Source organism: Mytilus edulis, chromosome 2, assembly GCF_963676685.1.
Source record: "Mytilus edulis chromosome 2, xbMytEdul2.2, whole genome shotgun sequence".
In the NCBI taxonomy this organism is placed as follows: domain Eukaryota; kingdom Metazoa; phylum Mollusca; class Bivalvia; order Mytilida; family Mytilidae; genus Mytilus; species Mytilus edulis.
In genome coordinates, this window is record NC_092345.1 from 30,463,713 (window position 1) to 30,480,660 (window position 16,948).

The following is a 16,948-nucleotide window of genomic DNA, read 5'->3' on the forward strand; positions in this document are numbered from 1 at the left end:
ATTATTCTCTCATTTAAAAATCCTAGTACAGATACATACATTTGAATTAGTTATATTTTATTATTAACAAGCATACAAGTAACGTTTTTTTTTATAAAAGAAAATTAAACTACAGGTAGTCACTGTTGCCATCTGTAACATTTAAAGGGGTTATCATGATTTATTTGTGTGTGAACCATGGGGAATAATTTTATTTGATATTTTTTTGCTATTATGAGATCCCAACATCTTTTCTTTTTGTATATATGTATTTATGGTACAGATATAAATCACAAAAGGGCTTGTAAATTTTACAAATATTTCAAAATGAATTAATCCTTTGTTTCCGTCATAACCCTTGTATATAAAGTTGTTTTTATACTAGTGTAAGATTTTGTTAGTCATTAATTTATTTCAGATTGGACATTACACAGTGACCAGTGTTCTTGTATATTTATTCTCTGATAAGATATACAAATTATTTTGGTAGGTTCGAAATTTTGGGGACCACATACATAACCTTTAATAACTTCATCCCCAGAAAGAAAAACATATTGTTTAAAATCTTTTGATTACTTAACAAATCACTAAGAGCCATAGCTATTTCAGTAACTTAACTGAGGAGGAAAGTATTATGAATATTTGTTTGAAACAATACTATGCATAAGTAAATAAATTTATGCAAATGAGTTAGAGTATTATTGAACAAAATGAAAGTTAGTTGAGTTTCTTTTAGCCACATGTTTGTTAACATTTTACGACATAAGAAATTAAAGTTATAAAACAATCTCATTTTGGTTTACTTTTTTTGAAGAGAATTTTTTTTAGATGAATTCCTCTAAGTATTGGCAATGTTTAAATTAGTAAACAATTATAGATGAAAATTGTGCTTATTAACTATGACAATAGTAAATTAGACAATGCGATAGAAAGAGTTAAATGTGTAGTACATCTGTCTGTGTATAGAGGTTCATTTGGTCACTAAAATGTGTTGTTTTAGCTATTTTTGTGTACAAATATGTATAACTACCACATGCCTGATTAAAAAATTGTCAAATTAGAAGTCTGTGTTGATTCTCAAACTGCCTTAGTAATTATATAGAAAAAAGACTATTTGAAATATAATTTAATGTTCTGCTTATAAATACAAAAAATATAACATGCATATTGATCTTGAATATCCTTGCTTCCAAGAATATATATCCATATGAGGCCAGGCCCAGTCAAACCATCACATTTTCGTGTTTATTAAAATACAGAATATGGATCATATGTTGATTTTGTCATATATATTTTGAAAAATATACATCATAATGAACAACAGGTGTTAGTGTCAAATTAGTAGCACATTTTTATGCCAGACTAAAGGTTTAACCTGATACAGGCGGGCAGAATGTTGAACTGGTTGACACAGACTGAAAATGCAATGCCCAACCTTAAGTAGGCAGGCCATAACAAAAGTTCACCTAATTAAGCTTTATATTTGAAAACTGTATAACATAATATAAAAAAGAAGATGTGGTATGATTGCCAATGAGACAACTATCCACAAAAGACCAAAATGACACAGACATTAACAACTATAGGTCACCGTACGGCCTTCAACAATGAGCAAAGCCCATACCGCATAGTCAGCTATAAAAGGCCCTGATAAGACAATGTAAAACAATTCAAACGAGAAAACTAACGGCCTTATTTATGTAAAAAAATGAACAAAAAACAAATATGTAACACACAAACAAACGACAACTACTGAATATACAGGCTCCTGATAATGGTCCATTTCAAGTTGTACACATGTGACGTCTGCTTATAAAACCATATCATGACCTGATTGCATTATCATATATGTATGTCCAATTATGTTCAGTCAACTTCATAATCATAATAATCCTTTTTAGTATATAATTAAAAAAGACCACATCACAACAATACACAAAGAACAAGTTTTTGTTGGTGCTCATGTGACCACAACTTAATAGTAAAAACACAAAAATACTGAACTCCAAGTAAAATTCAAAACGGCAAGTCCCTACCTGGTTTTATAGCTAGCTAAACCTCTCACTTGTATGACAGTTGCATCAAATTCCATTACATTGACAACGATGTAGACTACTTTAATAAAGAACTTTAAATGTGGAAAGGGACATACGAACTGATAGAATCACAGATTAGAATCCTCTTTTATAAAAAAAAAACGTAGACAAGGCATACACATCCTGGTCACAAAGAAAAAAAATGGCCAATTCTGCTTGAAACTGACGTACAGACAAGCCACAGTAACATCTTTACTAATTGTAGCAGTGCCCCTAACAAAATACCAGAACGTTTGAACAATAAGGGTTTTGAAATATGCAAGTCGTTGTCATACATCTCAGTATTATGTTATCATTAATATTGCATTGATGCAGAGAAAAAAAGTAGAACATTTTTGTATTATAAGTCACTTTCTTGGCTCCATGGTCCGAAACAACTGAGCTTTTGCCATCACTTGGCGTCCGTCGTCATCCATCCGGTGTAAACTATTTCAACATCTTCTCCTGAAACTACTAAACCAACTCTTACCAAACTTAAGCTGAATGATCCTTACGGTATCTAGAATAAAGTTTGTGTTTTATTTTCTGTTTCGTCAAAAACATGCTTGCCATGGCTAAAAATAGGACATAGGAGTAAAATGCAGTTTTTGTCTTATATCTCAGACTGAAAATACAATGCCCAACCTTAAGTAGGCAGGCCATTACAAATTTCACCTAATTAAGCACTATATTTGAAAACTGCATTATCAAATAACATAATAATGGTCCATTGCAAGTTGTACATATGAGACGTCTGTTTATAAACTAAACGTCTGATTTAAGAAACAAGATAATGTATCCAGAGGACATCATGACCTGGTTGCATTATCATAGATGTATGTCCAATTATGTTCAGTAAACTTTGGAATCCAGGCAAAATCATAATCCATTCTAGTATATAATTAAAAAAGATCAAATCACAACAATATACAAAGAACACGTGTACTAAGTTTTTGTTGGTGATCATGTGACAACAACTTAATAGTAAAAAGTAAAATCACAAAAATACTGAACTTCAAGGAAAATTCAAAACGATAAGTCCCTAATCATGGATTGAACCTGGTTTTATAGCTAGCTTAACCTCTCACTAGTATGCCAGTTGCATCAAATTTCATTATATTGACAACGATGTAAACTACTTTAATAAAGAACTTTAAATGTGGAAAGGGACATACTAACTGATAGAATCACAGATCAGAATTCCCCTTTCATAAAAAAAACCGTAGACAAGGCATACAAATCCTGGTCATAAAGGAACAATGGCCAATTCTGCTTGGAACTGACGTACAGACAAGCCACAGTAACATTTTTACTAATTGTAACGGTGCCCCTAGCAAAATGCCTGAACGTTTGAACAATAAGGGTTTCGAAATATGCAAGTCGTTGTCATACATCTCAGTATTATGTTATCATAAATATTGCATTTATGCAGAGAAAACAGTATTACATTTTTGTATTATAAGTCTCTTTCTTGGATCCCTGGTCCGAAGCAACTGTGAGCTTTTTTCATCACTTGGCGTCCGTCGTCATCCATCCGGTGTAAACTATTTCGAACATCTTCTCCTCTGAACCCACTAAGCCAATTCCTACCAAACTTAAGCTGAATGATCCTTACGGTATCTAGAATAAAGTTTGTGTTTTATTTTCTGATTCGTCAAAAACATGCCTGCCATGGCTAAAAACAGGACATAGTGGTAAAATGCAGTTTTTGACTTATATCTCAAAACCAGAGCAGTTAGAGCAAATCAAACGTGGGTTAATGTAATCATAAGTAAAGTTCTATCAGCACTGAAATTTTAGATGAATCTTATAATCCATGGTTGGGTTGCTACCACTAAATTGGTAATTTTAAGGAAATTTTGAAGATTTTGGTTAAAGTTATGTGATTGACTAATTTTCACCTGTGTATATATAGCATAGCATCTGGTAAATGTCTTATGATTGGATCGACAGATTTATTACAAAATTTTCTGTTTCCTAAGAGCTTTATATGACTGTATTAATAAAGTTAGAAATTTACCGTTTATTATTAGTCATTTTGAAGATAATTACAGATACGTTTCATAGATTTTTTTAAAAAGTAATGATAAATAGAATTTTTGATTTTCTTTTTCTTTTCTTTGGTAAATTGTTTGAAGAATTTAGCGGTAGGTTTGTTTGTTATTCTGTGAGAACTGATGTTGGGGCCCAGTTTTCAAGTTGGTCCAAATTTTATAGAATTTAGTCAATGTCAATTGACCCCTTCAGGAGTTATTGCCCTTTAAAGACAATTTTAAACAAGTTGTCATGTTTTCTAATTTTGAAATATCTTCTCTGAAACTACATAACAAATCCCAACCAAACTAAATGAACAAATTGTGAAAAACTAAAATGTCCTGTACCAAGACAGGAAAATGGCAGTTGTTAACTTAAAGTTCGTTTCTCTGTGTGTTACATTGTCGTTTGGTTTTTTGTTGCATTTCAGTGTTTCTGATGTTTCGTTGTTTTCCTCTTCTAGGTGATGTGTTTCCCTCGGTTTTAGTGTGTAGCCCGGATTTGTTTTCACTCAATCTATTTATGACTTTCGATCAGTAGTATACTACTGTTGCCTTTATTTAGTGCTATTATTCGATTTTAAAAACAACTTTTAAAATTTATACTTAGATTACTTAATATATCGGAGAAATTTTGCCTGGCAGAGGGGAAAGAATGAAAAGGGAGTATTACAGGGTTAGTCCAATAGGAGAAGCAAAGGGGATATACTCAAACTAAAAACGATAATTAATAGATTTGTCTTCCCCTCACAATGAAGATGAACAGAAAAGCATTAATGTTTTAATTTAAAAAAAAAAACATTGTTCAATGACTTATGTCAAGATTGTTGATACCATTCTTATTCTTTATCTTAAGGTAAAAATTCATAAGTATGTAAATATGATATATCCGACGCGTTTAAAATTTGTCCTATCTCTCCTAGTCGATGGAAATATTAAAAGATGTACCATCAACAAAAGGTTTTGGAGGTTATCATACAGGAGACTGATTTAATTCTACAAGGTCAGGAAATTTGGATTAACCATATAAAAAAATATTCCATGGCATTACTAGAACTTTACCCCGTAATAGTGGCTGCTATTCAATCGGATGTCAAACCAGTGTAGAAGTTATGTGGTCCTTAACGGCTGGCGTACTAAATTATGATTCAGGTACCTTTGATAACATAACAAAATAATTGATCAACTTTGGGATGTTGATATTTCAACAAAACAAAGAGTGCATATGAAACATAAATCTCTCAAACATTTTGAGAGATTTATGTTGCTGAACAATTTTAAATTTAATTACCTACCACCTATTTAAAAAGACATTTTAATTTTCTTAAAAACTACAATATTCTACCATAAAATTGTTTCTATGCGAAATAAAATACAGCATTATAGCTGTAAAGGACCCTTTTAGACAAAATCATATTTCGTCGTAGACTAGGTGTGTTATCCTTTTTATTGATATAATGATAGAGACAGTTTGAACAGTGTTTTTTTATGGCTTTGTGAGATGTGGAGAGTTCACTGTTTTGAAAGCCAATCAGTTTCATTGACTCATCTGTAAATTTATGTATTGGAGATATTATATCTCATAAAGATATGATAGTTTTGAAACTGAAACAGTCAAAAACAGATCCCTTCAGGAAGGGTAAAGATAGTTAAATGTTATGTGGCTTTAATCCTGATCACTACAATGGTCATAGCGTACGCATTGGAGCTGCCAAAACTGCAGGGAAAGCACATATTGAAGACCATTTAGACGCTGGTCCTCTGGTAATTACTGCAGGTATATAAGAATGTCATCTTATTCAATCAAATATGCTCACGATTTGCTAGGGAAATTGAACTTTTCGTCAATGGAAGACTTGCATTATGAAACTTTAGTTTTTAGGAATATATCTCAAAATATTTAGTAATCCTGCCATCAATGACCTGGAATGTTTTGCTCGTGTACATTTATAGCGAAGAGTATTTACATACCACTCGACAATAACAAAATAACAAACAATCACGTTCCTCCCTAAACAACAGAAATTATTTACACTTATGAGACTTTAGAAAATATACAAGAGAAAACAAGAAAATACAAGAAAATACAATATGAGACAACTACAAGGTTACAGACTACATACACAATGAGGAATTGCTTTTCATAGATAACTTCCGAAATTTAAAAAATATGGGTCAGACTCACGGACTTTTTATTCACTTATTTTTTTTTTCAAAAACATTGTCCTGTCAAATTCAATGTAATTATCTGTCCAACTTTGAATTTTTAAGGAATATTTTCCGAAAATTTTAAATACTGAGTACTTTTAATGTCACTTGAATCTTAAATGAGTGTGTACGGAAAGGACCGATTTTGGCCTCAAATTTCAGGTTCATCTGACGAAAGATTTTGGACACTTTTTAAACACTCAAGTGTCTATTTCATTTGATTCAATTAGTTTATGTGAAAAATTTTAACTGATTTAGTCATTAAAAATGCTCCGATTCAAGCTCAAATATGAAAAATCTATCAAAATATGCAAAAAAATGTCACTTTTCAGATGTTTTTTGTTAAAAATGAAAGTGGCCGCATCCATGTTAATCCTCAACCTTTAAATATGTTATGTATTATCATCAAATACCACTTACATTTCAATAATAAGAATGAACACAAATGCGGTCACTTTAATTTTAGACGGAAACCGAAATACTGAAATACTAAAATTTTGGCGACGTTCCTGTTGTTCAGTCTTTTGTTTTCTAAGCTGAGTTTTGAATACTATGATGTCTTTCTGTTGTTTGGGTTTGTTTTTTGTTTTTTTGCAAAAAGAGGCATGGTTAGTTTATTTTCGACTCGTGTCTGGTTTCGTTTGCCTCTTCTACAAGACAGATGTTTTCTTTCAAAATCTGTGTTTTGCTCAATGATTGCTATAAACAGTCAACAAGATGTATCCACTAACATGTAATCTTTATAATATATCTTCTGCAAATATAAGCACACCTGAAGGATTTGGAGTAAAAATTAATCTCTCGCCAAATATGATAAAATTATCTGACACAGTAAAATCAACTAAATATATACATCTATACGGTATAAGCACCAATTCGGAATATCAGCACTTCTAAAATTCAAGTTTCTATACGACTATCGGTGTTCTAAACTTCCGTCAACAAACCGTATTCAGAACAAAACATGACTCCGGAACAGTTCTAGACCCTCCCCAAACCAATTGCAAAAAGGGATAAAAGTTAGTAATAACACATAAATATTTTATCCTTTTTATTTGGACTAAAAAATTCTGAACATCTTCTTTTAGAGATAATCTTTTAAAAATTATCTTTTACTGGTTCGTATCTTATCGGCTTCAGATTTGGTACTGAAATGAGAGAAAATGAAAATAAGAAAATAAACTTAGGAGAAATTAAACTTTCTTTGTTGCATACTTTTAATCTTAAACTTTTCGAGATATAGCAATGGATTCATTGATTTTTTAATGTCGATGTCTCATATAAACACTGAAAAAAGTTTAATTGATTTTTTTAAATTAATAATTATAAAGTATCAATGCGTGTATTTTGAAAACACTTCAAGCTGTTAATTGACTTGAATATAGTATTTAATGTATGTCAAACAATTTATTTCTTTATAGACAACTAATGAGAGCTCAGACTTGTGTTTAAAAAAATTAACATTGGCTGTGTGAATGTGGCCTTAACTTGGATCGAATTTTCTGTTATAAATCAAACCTAGACCTTTGGTCATATTTTACATGCGTACTCTATGGAGCTGTTCACAAATAAACTTGTCACCCTGTAACTAAATCCTTGTTGTCAGTCTGTCATAAATTCTGTGATTTCAGTAATACTAACAATACACGAAAGATCGGAATTTTGATCAGATTGACCACCTACTCTGAGGTGACCAGTCAATGCTTTCTAACATTGTCCCTGCTATGTTCCTATACTACATAACCCTTGCTTCACCATGGTGACCAAATCGACAACTTCAAGCGCTGTGGTGGGAAAGTCAAGCACGGTCTCAAAAGACCACTGTTTATATTTTATTGTAGAATTGAGAATTGATGTAAGTGTCAATGAAATAACTATCCACCAGAGCCGTAAAATAATTGGTGCACGGTAAGCATTCATAGACCCGTAGTGTTTATAGTTTGTAAACTTGTAATATAATTTTGATTGATTAAACTCCAAGGGAACTCATATCTTAAACTAAGGAGAAAGCAGAACCCTTGCCAAAAGACAAAAGTTAGATGTAAATATTATAAAAGTAATGTACGAGAACACACTTACTAATTCCTATAACTGGTCCCCTGTTAGGTGAATGACCGTATCTCGTTGTGTTCTGGTTTTTATTAAGTTCTGGAAACCTCGACGGTGGACAATAACTAACCCTCGACGTGGTATCTTCTGCGTAGATGATTTCTGGGGCCTTTCCTGGTTAAATATAGACTCGAAATTACATTTTCAATACGCTGATTGATACACTAATGTGTAGAAAATCAGAAATTATTTTGTTCTTTTTATTGTATTATATGGTTTTACCGTATTTTATCTAAAGTATTTAAAGTAATTGAAAAGTGACAATACTCTTTTCACTTTTTAGCAGTCCTCGAAATCAGCTTTAAGAACCAACTTTACTGATGATAACGAATTTTACCCATCGCGATCACCAATTTCTAGACTATTTATTTATGAAAGTTTTTGTTATAAATAATTGGTTAATTACATACTACATTGTAGTATATAAATTCGTTATTACATTTCTTTTTGTAATTCGTGATTACTGTTTTAATCTTACCAACGAATATTATAAATCGTGATAATTTACATAGATATTATCACGAATAAAAAAAAACGTGTTAAGAAGTTACACATTCGTTATAAGGAACTAAATCCGTTATAAAATTTTTTACAAAAAAACATGCAATTCGTCATGACTATCCTAAAAACTGTTTTAAATAATCCCACAAAATTCGTTTGTGATAACGATTTCTAAAATTCGTGATAATAATTTATTTATTGATATATGATATAAAATCATATTTAAATTGTAGGTCCTAAATAGGCTTCCGTAATGTCAGTTTTGTTTGTGTTTTCCAGGCAAGGAAACTGCTCTAGAGTCGTACAAGAAATCGTACTTCAATTATAAAAATGAAACAAAATTAAATTCCACAGTACCTTTTTCTGAGTATGGTGAGCTGTATCGTCCATTACAAAAATTAACCCATTCTGCAATAAATTAATAAATACATTTAACAATTATACATAGACAACATTAATTTACAGAATAAAATTGAGAATGGAAATGGGGAATGTGCCAAAGAGACAACAACCCGGCCATAGAAAAAAACAACAGCAGAAGTTCACCAACAGGTCTTCAATGTAGCGAGAAATTCCCGCACCCGGAGGCGTCCTTCAACTGGCCCCTAAACAAATATATAGCAGAAACATAGATCTATCAAATTTGCCGCATTCATAGCAGAACAAACTTGAAAAGTCCCCCGTTTACAATTAGAAATTTTAATAATTCTTATTACCGCTATGATATCAATTAGAATTTAAATTTAAATTTTGAAAGAGATAAACATTGAAGACCTGTTGGTGACCTTCTGCTGTTGTCTGCTCTATGGTCGGGTTGTTGTCTCTTTGGCACATTCCCTTTTTCCATTCTCAATTTTATTTTAAAACCTATAGATAAATGCTTGACATCAATCTAAAGTTGCTGCTATTTTTTGTTGCATGTTATGTGTAAAGATTCTAATTTGGTATTGCAGGTTGTTTTGGTTATATATCTTGGAATGTTTAAATGTGTTGTATATGTTTTTTATATTCGGTTAAAAGCTCGTTAGAGCTTGGGTTGTATATTTGACTTATGCCGAATCAAAATAAGAGTTTCTAATCTTATTTTATAATATGTTTGCCATTGCTTTTATATGAAAAAAAATGTCTTACTTGTATGACGTTTCATTGAAGGAATTCTTACAGCTATCTTCTGGAAATTGGGATGCCAAATGCCGTAACTCTATAACAAAGACAGATAAATATTGAACTTTTATTCTCCATCTTTTATTCTAAATCCTGATTTTGCTTGAAGAGATAATGTCCGCATGATAATGTCTTTGTTCTGTCATGGGTCAGGGTTTCTTTTTACACATTAAATATTTTAAAACAATGAATATATGAGGGTCAAGGTGGGGTCCTTCATTTTTCTCTTATTTATTTTTTATACAATTTTTCCGTATATATGTACTTTATTTATTTTGCTCATTATTCTCTGTTCTCTACATTCAAGCTACCATGATTCTCTATTCTTTTTTTACTTTCTGCCTATTTTTCTATTCCTTATTTTTCGTGCCATTTATTCTAGGCATGCTACCCATTAATCTCTTTTCAGTAACCCCCAACCAGACCTTCGTATAGATTTTTTATTTGACTGTAACATCTTTCTCCTTTACTTCATGCATATATGACACTTCATCCGTTTTAGATGATCCGTCATACATGATGCCAGACAGTGCTAGATCAAGAGGTAAGATGGCTACATAATACCAGTAAACGATACCTTACTTTTTCTCAGTAAATTTGTTTGGTTGATTGATTGTGTGTCCACTGGCAAATATTTCATACATGTTCGGAACGAGTAAATTTTAAAATAAAATCACTTTAAAGTTGGTAAAAAGGATACCTTATAACATGAGATATAATCTTTCAAGATGCTCTTAAATCATAACAATCAACACAATTCCAATATGAATGAACAAGAGGCAAAGATACCATGAGGTTTATTGAGAAATATACCGGATAAGAATGACATCGTGGTCAAAGCCAACAAGGCCAAAGCCGAAGAAAATAGAAAGCCCCTTGACCAAAAAGACATATGAAAAGTCAATAAAACATTACGAGGAAAATTTACTAAGCAGCACAAATATTAATCAAAATCGCAACAAAATTTAAACTCGAGCGAAAATATTTGACACCGTCAGGATTATATACTCTTTGGTTCTATATTTTAAAGAGTATGGTACATACCTTTTTCTGATTACTTATGGGTTGGTAAAACAGGCCAACTGGATGTGGGTTAGCCAGTCTTGTTGGAGAATGTGCTCGTGGAATTAAACGTGAAGCTGTTTTCTCTGGTCCACAGAAATCCCCCAGCGTCGTGGATCTAGGTTTCCCTGTCCGTTTCGTGAAAACATTTGCCATTCCTAGGACGTCCCGTAGTAAGTTGAAGCGATAACCCTCTACCAACGCGCTGTCATGACAACAACGCAAACGCAACAGTTGTAGACAATGCACCCGGGGGTCATTGGCGAAATACGTTGAACGAATCATTTAACGTTATTGACGATTAAGATGGTTTATCTCCGCGTGTCACAAAGTTACCAACTAAAAGACATTATAATTTTATTTCACATATGTTTCTATATAGTACTTTTCCTGTAACTTTTTTTTTAAAAATAATGCTAATCACAGGAAAGTATGAGGTCAACTCCTTGCCAGAAGAAGAAGTACCAAAAAAAAATAAAAAATGTCATTAAAAGTCAAAATTATCCCTTTTTGACAAAAATCATATTTTCGAACGGAATTAGCTCTTAAAGCCGCAACATGTATTGTCTGGATACAAAACAAACCATTTTGCCTTTTGAAATTTCATCTGGCTAAACACAAGATGCCGCATCAGACCAGGAAACAGGTTGGCAAAATCAAATGATGAAAATGTTCGGTGACTTATTGGTTGAAATATAACTGTATACTATATACAACTGTATAATATTCACAAATCTTATTGCACTTTTCTCTATTTGACGCCAGACCTATAGAATGATAAGAGTTCAACCATTCCTCTCTTGCAGAAAGAGTTATTAACCAGAGATTAATATGAATATTGTAAACTTATCATTTTTAAATTAACAAACTGGAAAATAAAACTGGGGATTTTGTGACAAATAATTTCCGCACTTGCAATCAGTAAGAAGTTGAATTGAAGTTCCGTTCCACCTTTTATTCCAGTTCACATGGTCTTTGCGATGAATGAGATTATACAAAAGGTCAAAGTTCCATGATGTCATTCTTATCTAGTATATTTCTCAATAAACAGAAACACGAATAGAAATGTCGAACAAAATCTTTGTTGTTTGTTGGATTCTTCTTCTTATTAGTTCAATAGGTATGTTTCAAATATGTTCATTTGTGGACCCAGGGGTCATTTTTGTTTATATTGTATCGTCGGGTTGCTGTATAATTATTATGCCACGGGTCAATTTTTACTCAAATGCCAATTCTTATTCATGATATATAACGATGATTATTTTCCTCAGTGCTATCAAAAAAGATACAGAGTATAAGTATAAACACATTTTTAAAGAGAGGAAAAGGACACGACCACCACAAACAGGACATCCAGCCTACTACTGACATCCAGCCTGGGTCTAAATGGGGCGACGATATGTTTGGTCACGGATGTAGATGTACATTTCACCTCCATTGTCACAGTGACACACAGTGTCACCACCATGGTACGCATTATGCATGTCATTACAGTTGTTGTGGGACGAAATGTGTGAGATCGCCTATTGTGGGACGAGATGTGTGAAAAAAGGGTAAGTAAATTATAACATTATCACAGTGACACATAGTGTCACCACCATGGTACACATTATACATGTCATTACAGTTGCTGTGGGACGAGATGTGTGAGAAGAGGGTACGTATATTATAAGATTGAGTGTCACAGCGACACACAGTGTCACCACCATGGTACACATCATACATGTCATTGCAGTTCTTGTAAGACGAAATGTGTGAAAAGTGTTAGATTGTTATAACATTATAATTTTATACGCCCGTCAAAATTTTGACGGGACGTATTATGGTACAAATGTCTGGTGTCCGTCTGTCCGTCTGTCCGGCATAAACATGTCGCAACGTAACTTGCGAGTGACTCATCCAAATTTCATAAAACTTAATACAGTTGTTTCTTGTGATGGCCAAACGATCTATATACTTTTTGGTGAAAATAAGATTGAAACTTTTTGAGTTACGGGACTTTGTAACTAAAACAGGGGTGTGTTTCACATGTCGCACCGTATCTCAAAAACAATTTATGATTATCGCTTAAAACTTTACACACTTATTAGTTATATTCATATTAAGATTAGTATACTTTTTAGTGATGATTCAAAATTTATTTTATAGTTATTATTGATTTTTTTGTTAAAAAAGGTGGGTTTTCACAAAACGACGGGCGTATCATGCGCTCATGGCACAGCTGTTTGAGTGTTTTAAATTAAGTGGTTTTTTTTTATCTATATAATATACCAGTGACCACTGCGGATAGTAAACTTGGAATTGAAAGTCAATAGCAAATACAAGTTATGTCTAGAATATCTATGTTTAATTATACAGTAAAACTCGAAATTATCAAAATTATAAAAAAAAAAGAATGACGGATTTTGGAAAAAGGGTAAGCGCTTAGACAATTGTCTTGTCCCCAAGTACATATGATACGATCTATTGTATAACCCTTTTAATGTATAAGTATCTTGCGAAAAAAATATGAAACGTAATTCTAAGTCTCCTTTATCATTTCAGGTGATGCATGGCAAAGGATGTTTAATTCAATAAATGTTATGTGAGGTATTGAAGTATGATGTTTTTTGTCGATAGTCTTGGAACGATCACAGTGGTATTTATACAGCATTGAAACCAGAAAATGTTGAAAGATACCCAAAGGAATTTAATCTCATATGCCGAAGACAAAATCTTGTAAAGAAAACAATTAAAAAAAAAACCACGAAAGACAAATAGCAGTCTTTCATACACAACATCAATAGACTGTTATCACAGAGATATATGTCTCGCCTTTTTGTAATTTTGATTATGCAATTGTTGAAATCAAAATAGCAACACTTTAACATCTTACACAAGTCTGAGTTACATGGCTAAACAATCTCCATGTAAATAAGATTTACCAATGCTAATACAAATGCATACCAAATACCATTGACTAATTATAAGTCGTTCCCAAACCTAAATACAAACATGACTTGAAAACTAAAGTCAATGAACCATGAAGAGGTGGTGGGGCTATATAATCTCCATGTAAATAAGATTTACCAATGCTAATACAAATGCATACCAAATACCATTGACTAATTATAAGTCGTTCCCAAACCTAAATACAAACATGACTTAAAAACTAAAGTCAATGAACCATGAAGAGGTGGTGGGGCTATATAATCTCCATGGAAATTATACTTGCAAATGTCAATAAATTTTCATACCAAATATCATTGACTTAACATAATTAAGCAGTTCATCTTAAACTGATCTAATCACAAACTAATTCATGTAAACTAAGATAAGTTTCAAAGTCATTAAACCATGGGCCGAGGCCAAATATTCTCCATGGAAATGAGATGTGTCAATGCTTATACAACTGAATACCAATTAACATTGGCCTACCACTAATGGTTCCCCTTGAACTGACCTAATCACAAACTAACACATGATAACTTAGCAAAATTTTCAAAGTCAATAGACCATGACTAAGGGGGTGGAGCCAAATTATCTCCACGGAAATGAGATATGCCAATGCTTATACAACTGCATACCAAATATCATTGACCTACCACTTCTGGTTCCCCATAAACTGACCTAATCACAAACTAATACATGTAAAATAAGCAAAAGTTTCAAAGTCAATACTGCCATGACTGAAAGGGGGGGGGGGGGGGGGGGCAGGGCCAAAAAATCTCCATGGAAATGGTATGTGCCAATGCTTATACAACTGCATACCAAATATGATTGATCTACCAGTCGTGGTTCATCATAAACTAGACCTAATCACAAACTAATACATTGTTGACGCCGACGCCGGAAACAGCATACCTATGTCTCGCTTTTTGACTCCGTCAAGGCGAGACAAAAACCTTAAAATTACCAATACGAACCCCATCAGAATGATACGCAAGTCGATGCTACACCTGTGGCACACGATGATAATATAAAAATAAGGAGATGTGGTATAACTGCCAATGAAACCAACTGTCCACCAGAGACAAAATGGCATAGAAATAAGTTTATTCGGTACTGAAATAAGTTCATGAGAGGACATGTTTTAATTGCAATTCTGTTATAGAAGATGAACTTAATATCAATTGAAGAAGTCTTTTGTATGCAGACCTTAGACAAATTATGACAATGCAGCTTTACGTTTCAAAGAACATTTAAACTTATTAGATAGTGAGAAATGTGTGCTATTATTGAATAATAACAATGTTTCTACTTTAGTTGCCAAAACCTGCAACGATATTCTATTCAACTAAGGTTTATGGTTTAAGTTGAGGTTTGATTAAGGATTGCAATAACGATTTTGATAAGAGTTAGGTAAGGTTTGTATTAAGTTAGGCTTAGGGGTACCGTTAGGGTTATGGTAATAGCTGGGTGTATTCTTCGAAGACATGGTGACATAGCTGGTTGTATTATTAAGAGACACCGTGACAAAATTGGGTGTAATCTTGGAAGACAGTGACATAGCTTGGTGTATTCTTGGAAGCCACAGTGACATATCTGGCTGTATTCATGGGAGACACAGTGTAATGGCTTGGTGTATTCTTGGAAGACACAGTGACATATCTGACTGTATTCATGGGAGACAGTAACATAGCTGAGTGTATTCTTGGAAGACACAGTAACATATCTGGTTGTATTCTTAGAAGGCACAGTGGCATAGCTGGGTGTATTCTTGGGAGACACAGTGACATAGCTGGGTGTATTCTTGGAAGGCACAGAGACATAGCTGGGTGTATTCTTCGGAGACACAGTGACATAGCTGGCTGTATTCTAGGGACACATGGTGAAATTAGAAGACATGATTGCATAGTTAAATGTATTCTAGGAAGACAAGCTGATTTAGCTGGTGGATATTTTGGTAGACACACTAACATAACTGTGTAGTCTAGTAAGACACGATGACATAGCTGGGTGAATTCTTGAAAGACACTATGACATAGCTGGTATATTCTAGGAAGACAGTGACATAGCTTGTGTAATAATCTTTGAAACAGTAACATCACTTGTCGAAGACAGAGTAATACATCTTTGTGTATTCTTTGAAGAGTGACATAGCTGGATGTATTCTTAGAAGACATGGAGACATAGCTAAGTGTATTATTGAAATACATGGTGACATAGCAGATATAATTCATGGAAGACACGGGGACATAGCTGGTTGTTTCTTGGAAGAATGTGACATAGCAGGGAACATAAGGAGACATCTGAAGACATGATGACATAGCTGGTGTACTTTTGAAATACATGGCGACAAAGCTGGATGATTTCTTGAAAGGCACAGTGACACTAGAGGACACTGCTTAATAGCTGGGTGTATTCTTGAAGATATGGTGACATAGCTAGAAGTGTTCCCAAAAGACTGGGTGACATAACTGGGTGGAAGATATGGTGACATAGCTGTGTGTATTCTCGGAAGACATTGTGACATTGTTGGGTTTTCATTTTCTAGTCCTATCTAGCTTCTCATTTTTAATTCATAGTTTGATCTGCTCACCCTATTAGAGAACCTGAGATCATGCCTGGCTTTTCAGTTGGGTTCATGGTGCTCAGTGTTTAGTTTTCTTAGTTTTTGTTTTGTATATTGTTGTTTGTCTTTTGTATTTGCCATGGCGTTGTCAGTATGTTTTTGACTTATGAGTTTGAATATCCCTTTGGTATCTTTCTCTTCTCCGTACGCTGAGTTCACACGTAATTCAAATTCGATATGCATTTACTAATTCGAATTAGTTTAATTCGCATTTGAAACGTTTTACGTCCTAATGTCATTTCTAATTCTAATTACAATGCGCG

The 16,948-nt window shown here is 33.1% G+C and overlaps 1 protein-coding gene across 1 annotated transcript; it reads right to left on the bottom strand.

The window, feature by feature from the left end:
* Window positions 1-7,331: 7,331 nt before the first annotated feature.
* Window positions 7,332-11,360, bottom strand: LOC139511928 (uncharacterized). The gene is made up of 5 exons (XM_071299119.1): window positions 11,114-11,360; window positions 10,037-10,106; window positions 9,263-9,313; window positions 8,375-8,518; window positions 7,332-7,443 (listed from the first exon to the last, which is right to left on the bottom strand). The coding sequence occupies exons 1-5, from the start codon at window positions 11,285-11,287 to the stop codon at window positions 7,394-7,396; spliced, it is 489 nt and encodes a 162-aa protein (XP_071155220.1). The 5' UTR covers window positions 11,288-11,360; the 3' UTR covers window positions 7,332-7,393.
* Window positions 11,361-16,948: the final 5,588 nt, after the last annotated feature.

Coding starts and splice junctions, on each gene's coding strand:
- LOC139511928 (XM_071299119.1), bottom strand. CDS start 11,287: ATGGCAAATGTTTTCACGAAACGGACAGGGAAACCTAGATCCACGACG. Junction 8,519..9,262: donor CTCACCATACTCAGAAAAAG/GTACTGTGGAAT, acceptor ATATTTAACCAG/GAAAGGCCCCAGAAATCATC. Junction 7,444..8,374: donor GGGACCAGTTATAGGAATTA/GTAAGTGTGTTC, acceptor CTCTCATTTCAG/TACCAAATCTGAAGCCGATA.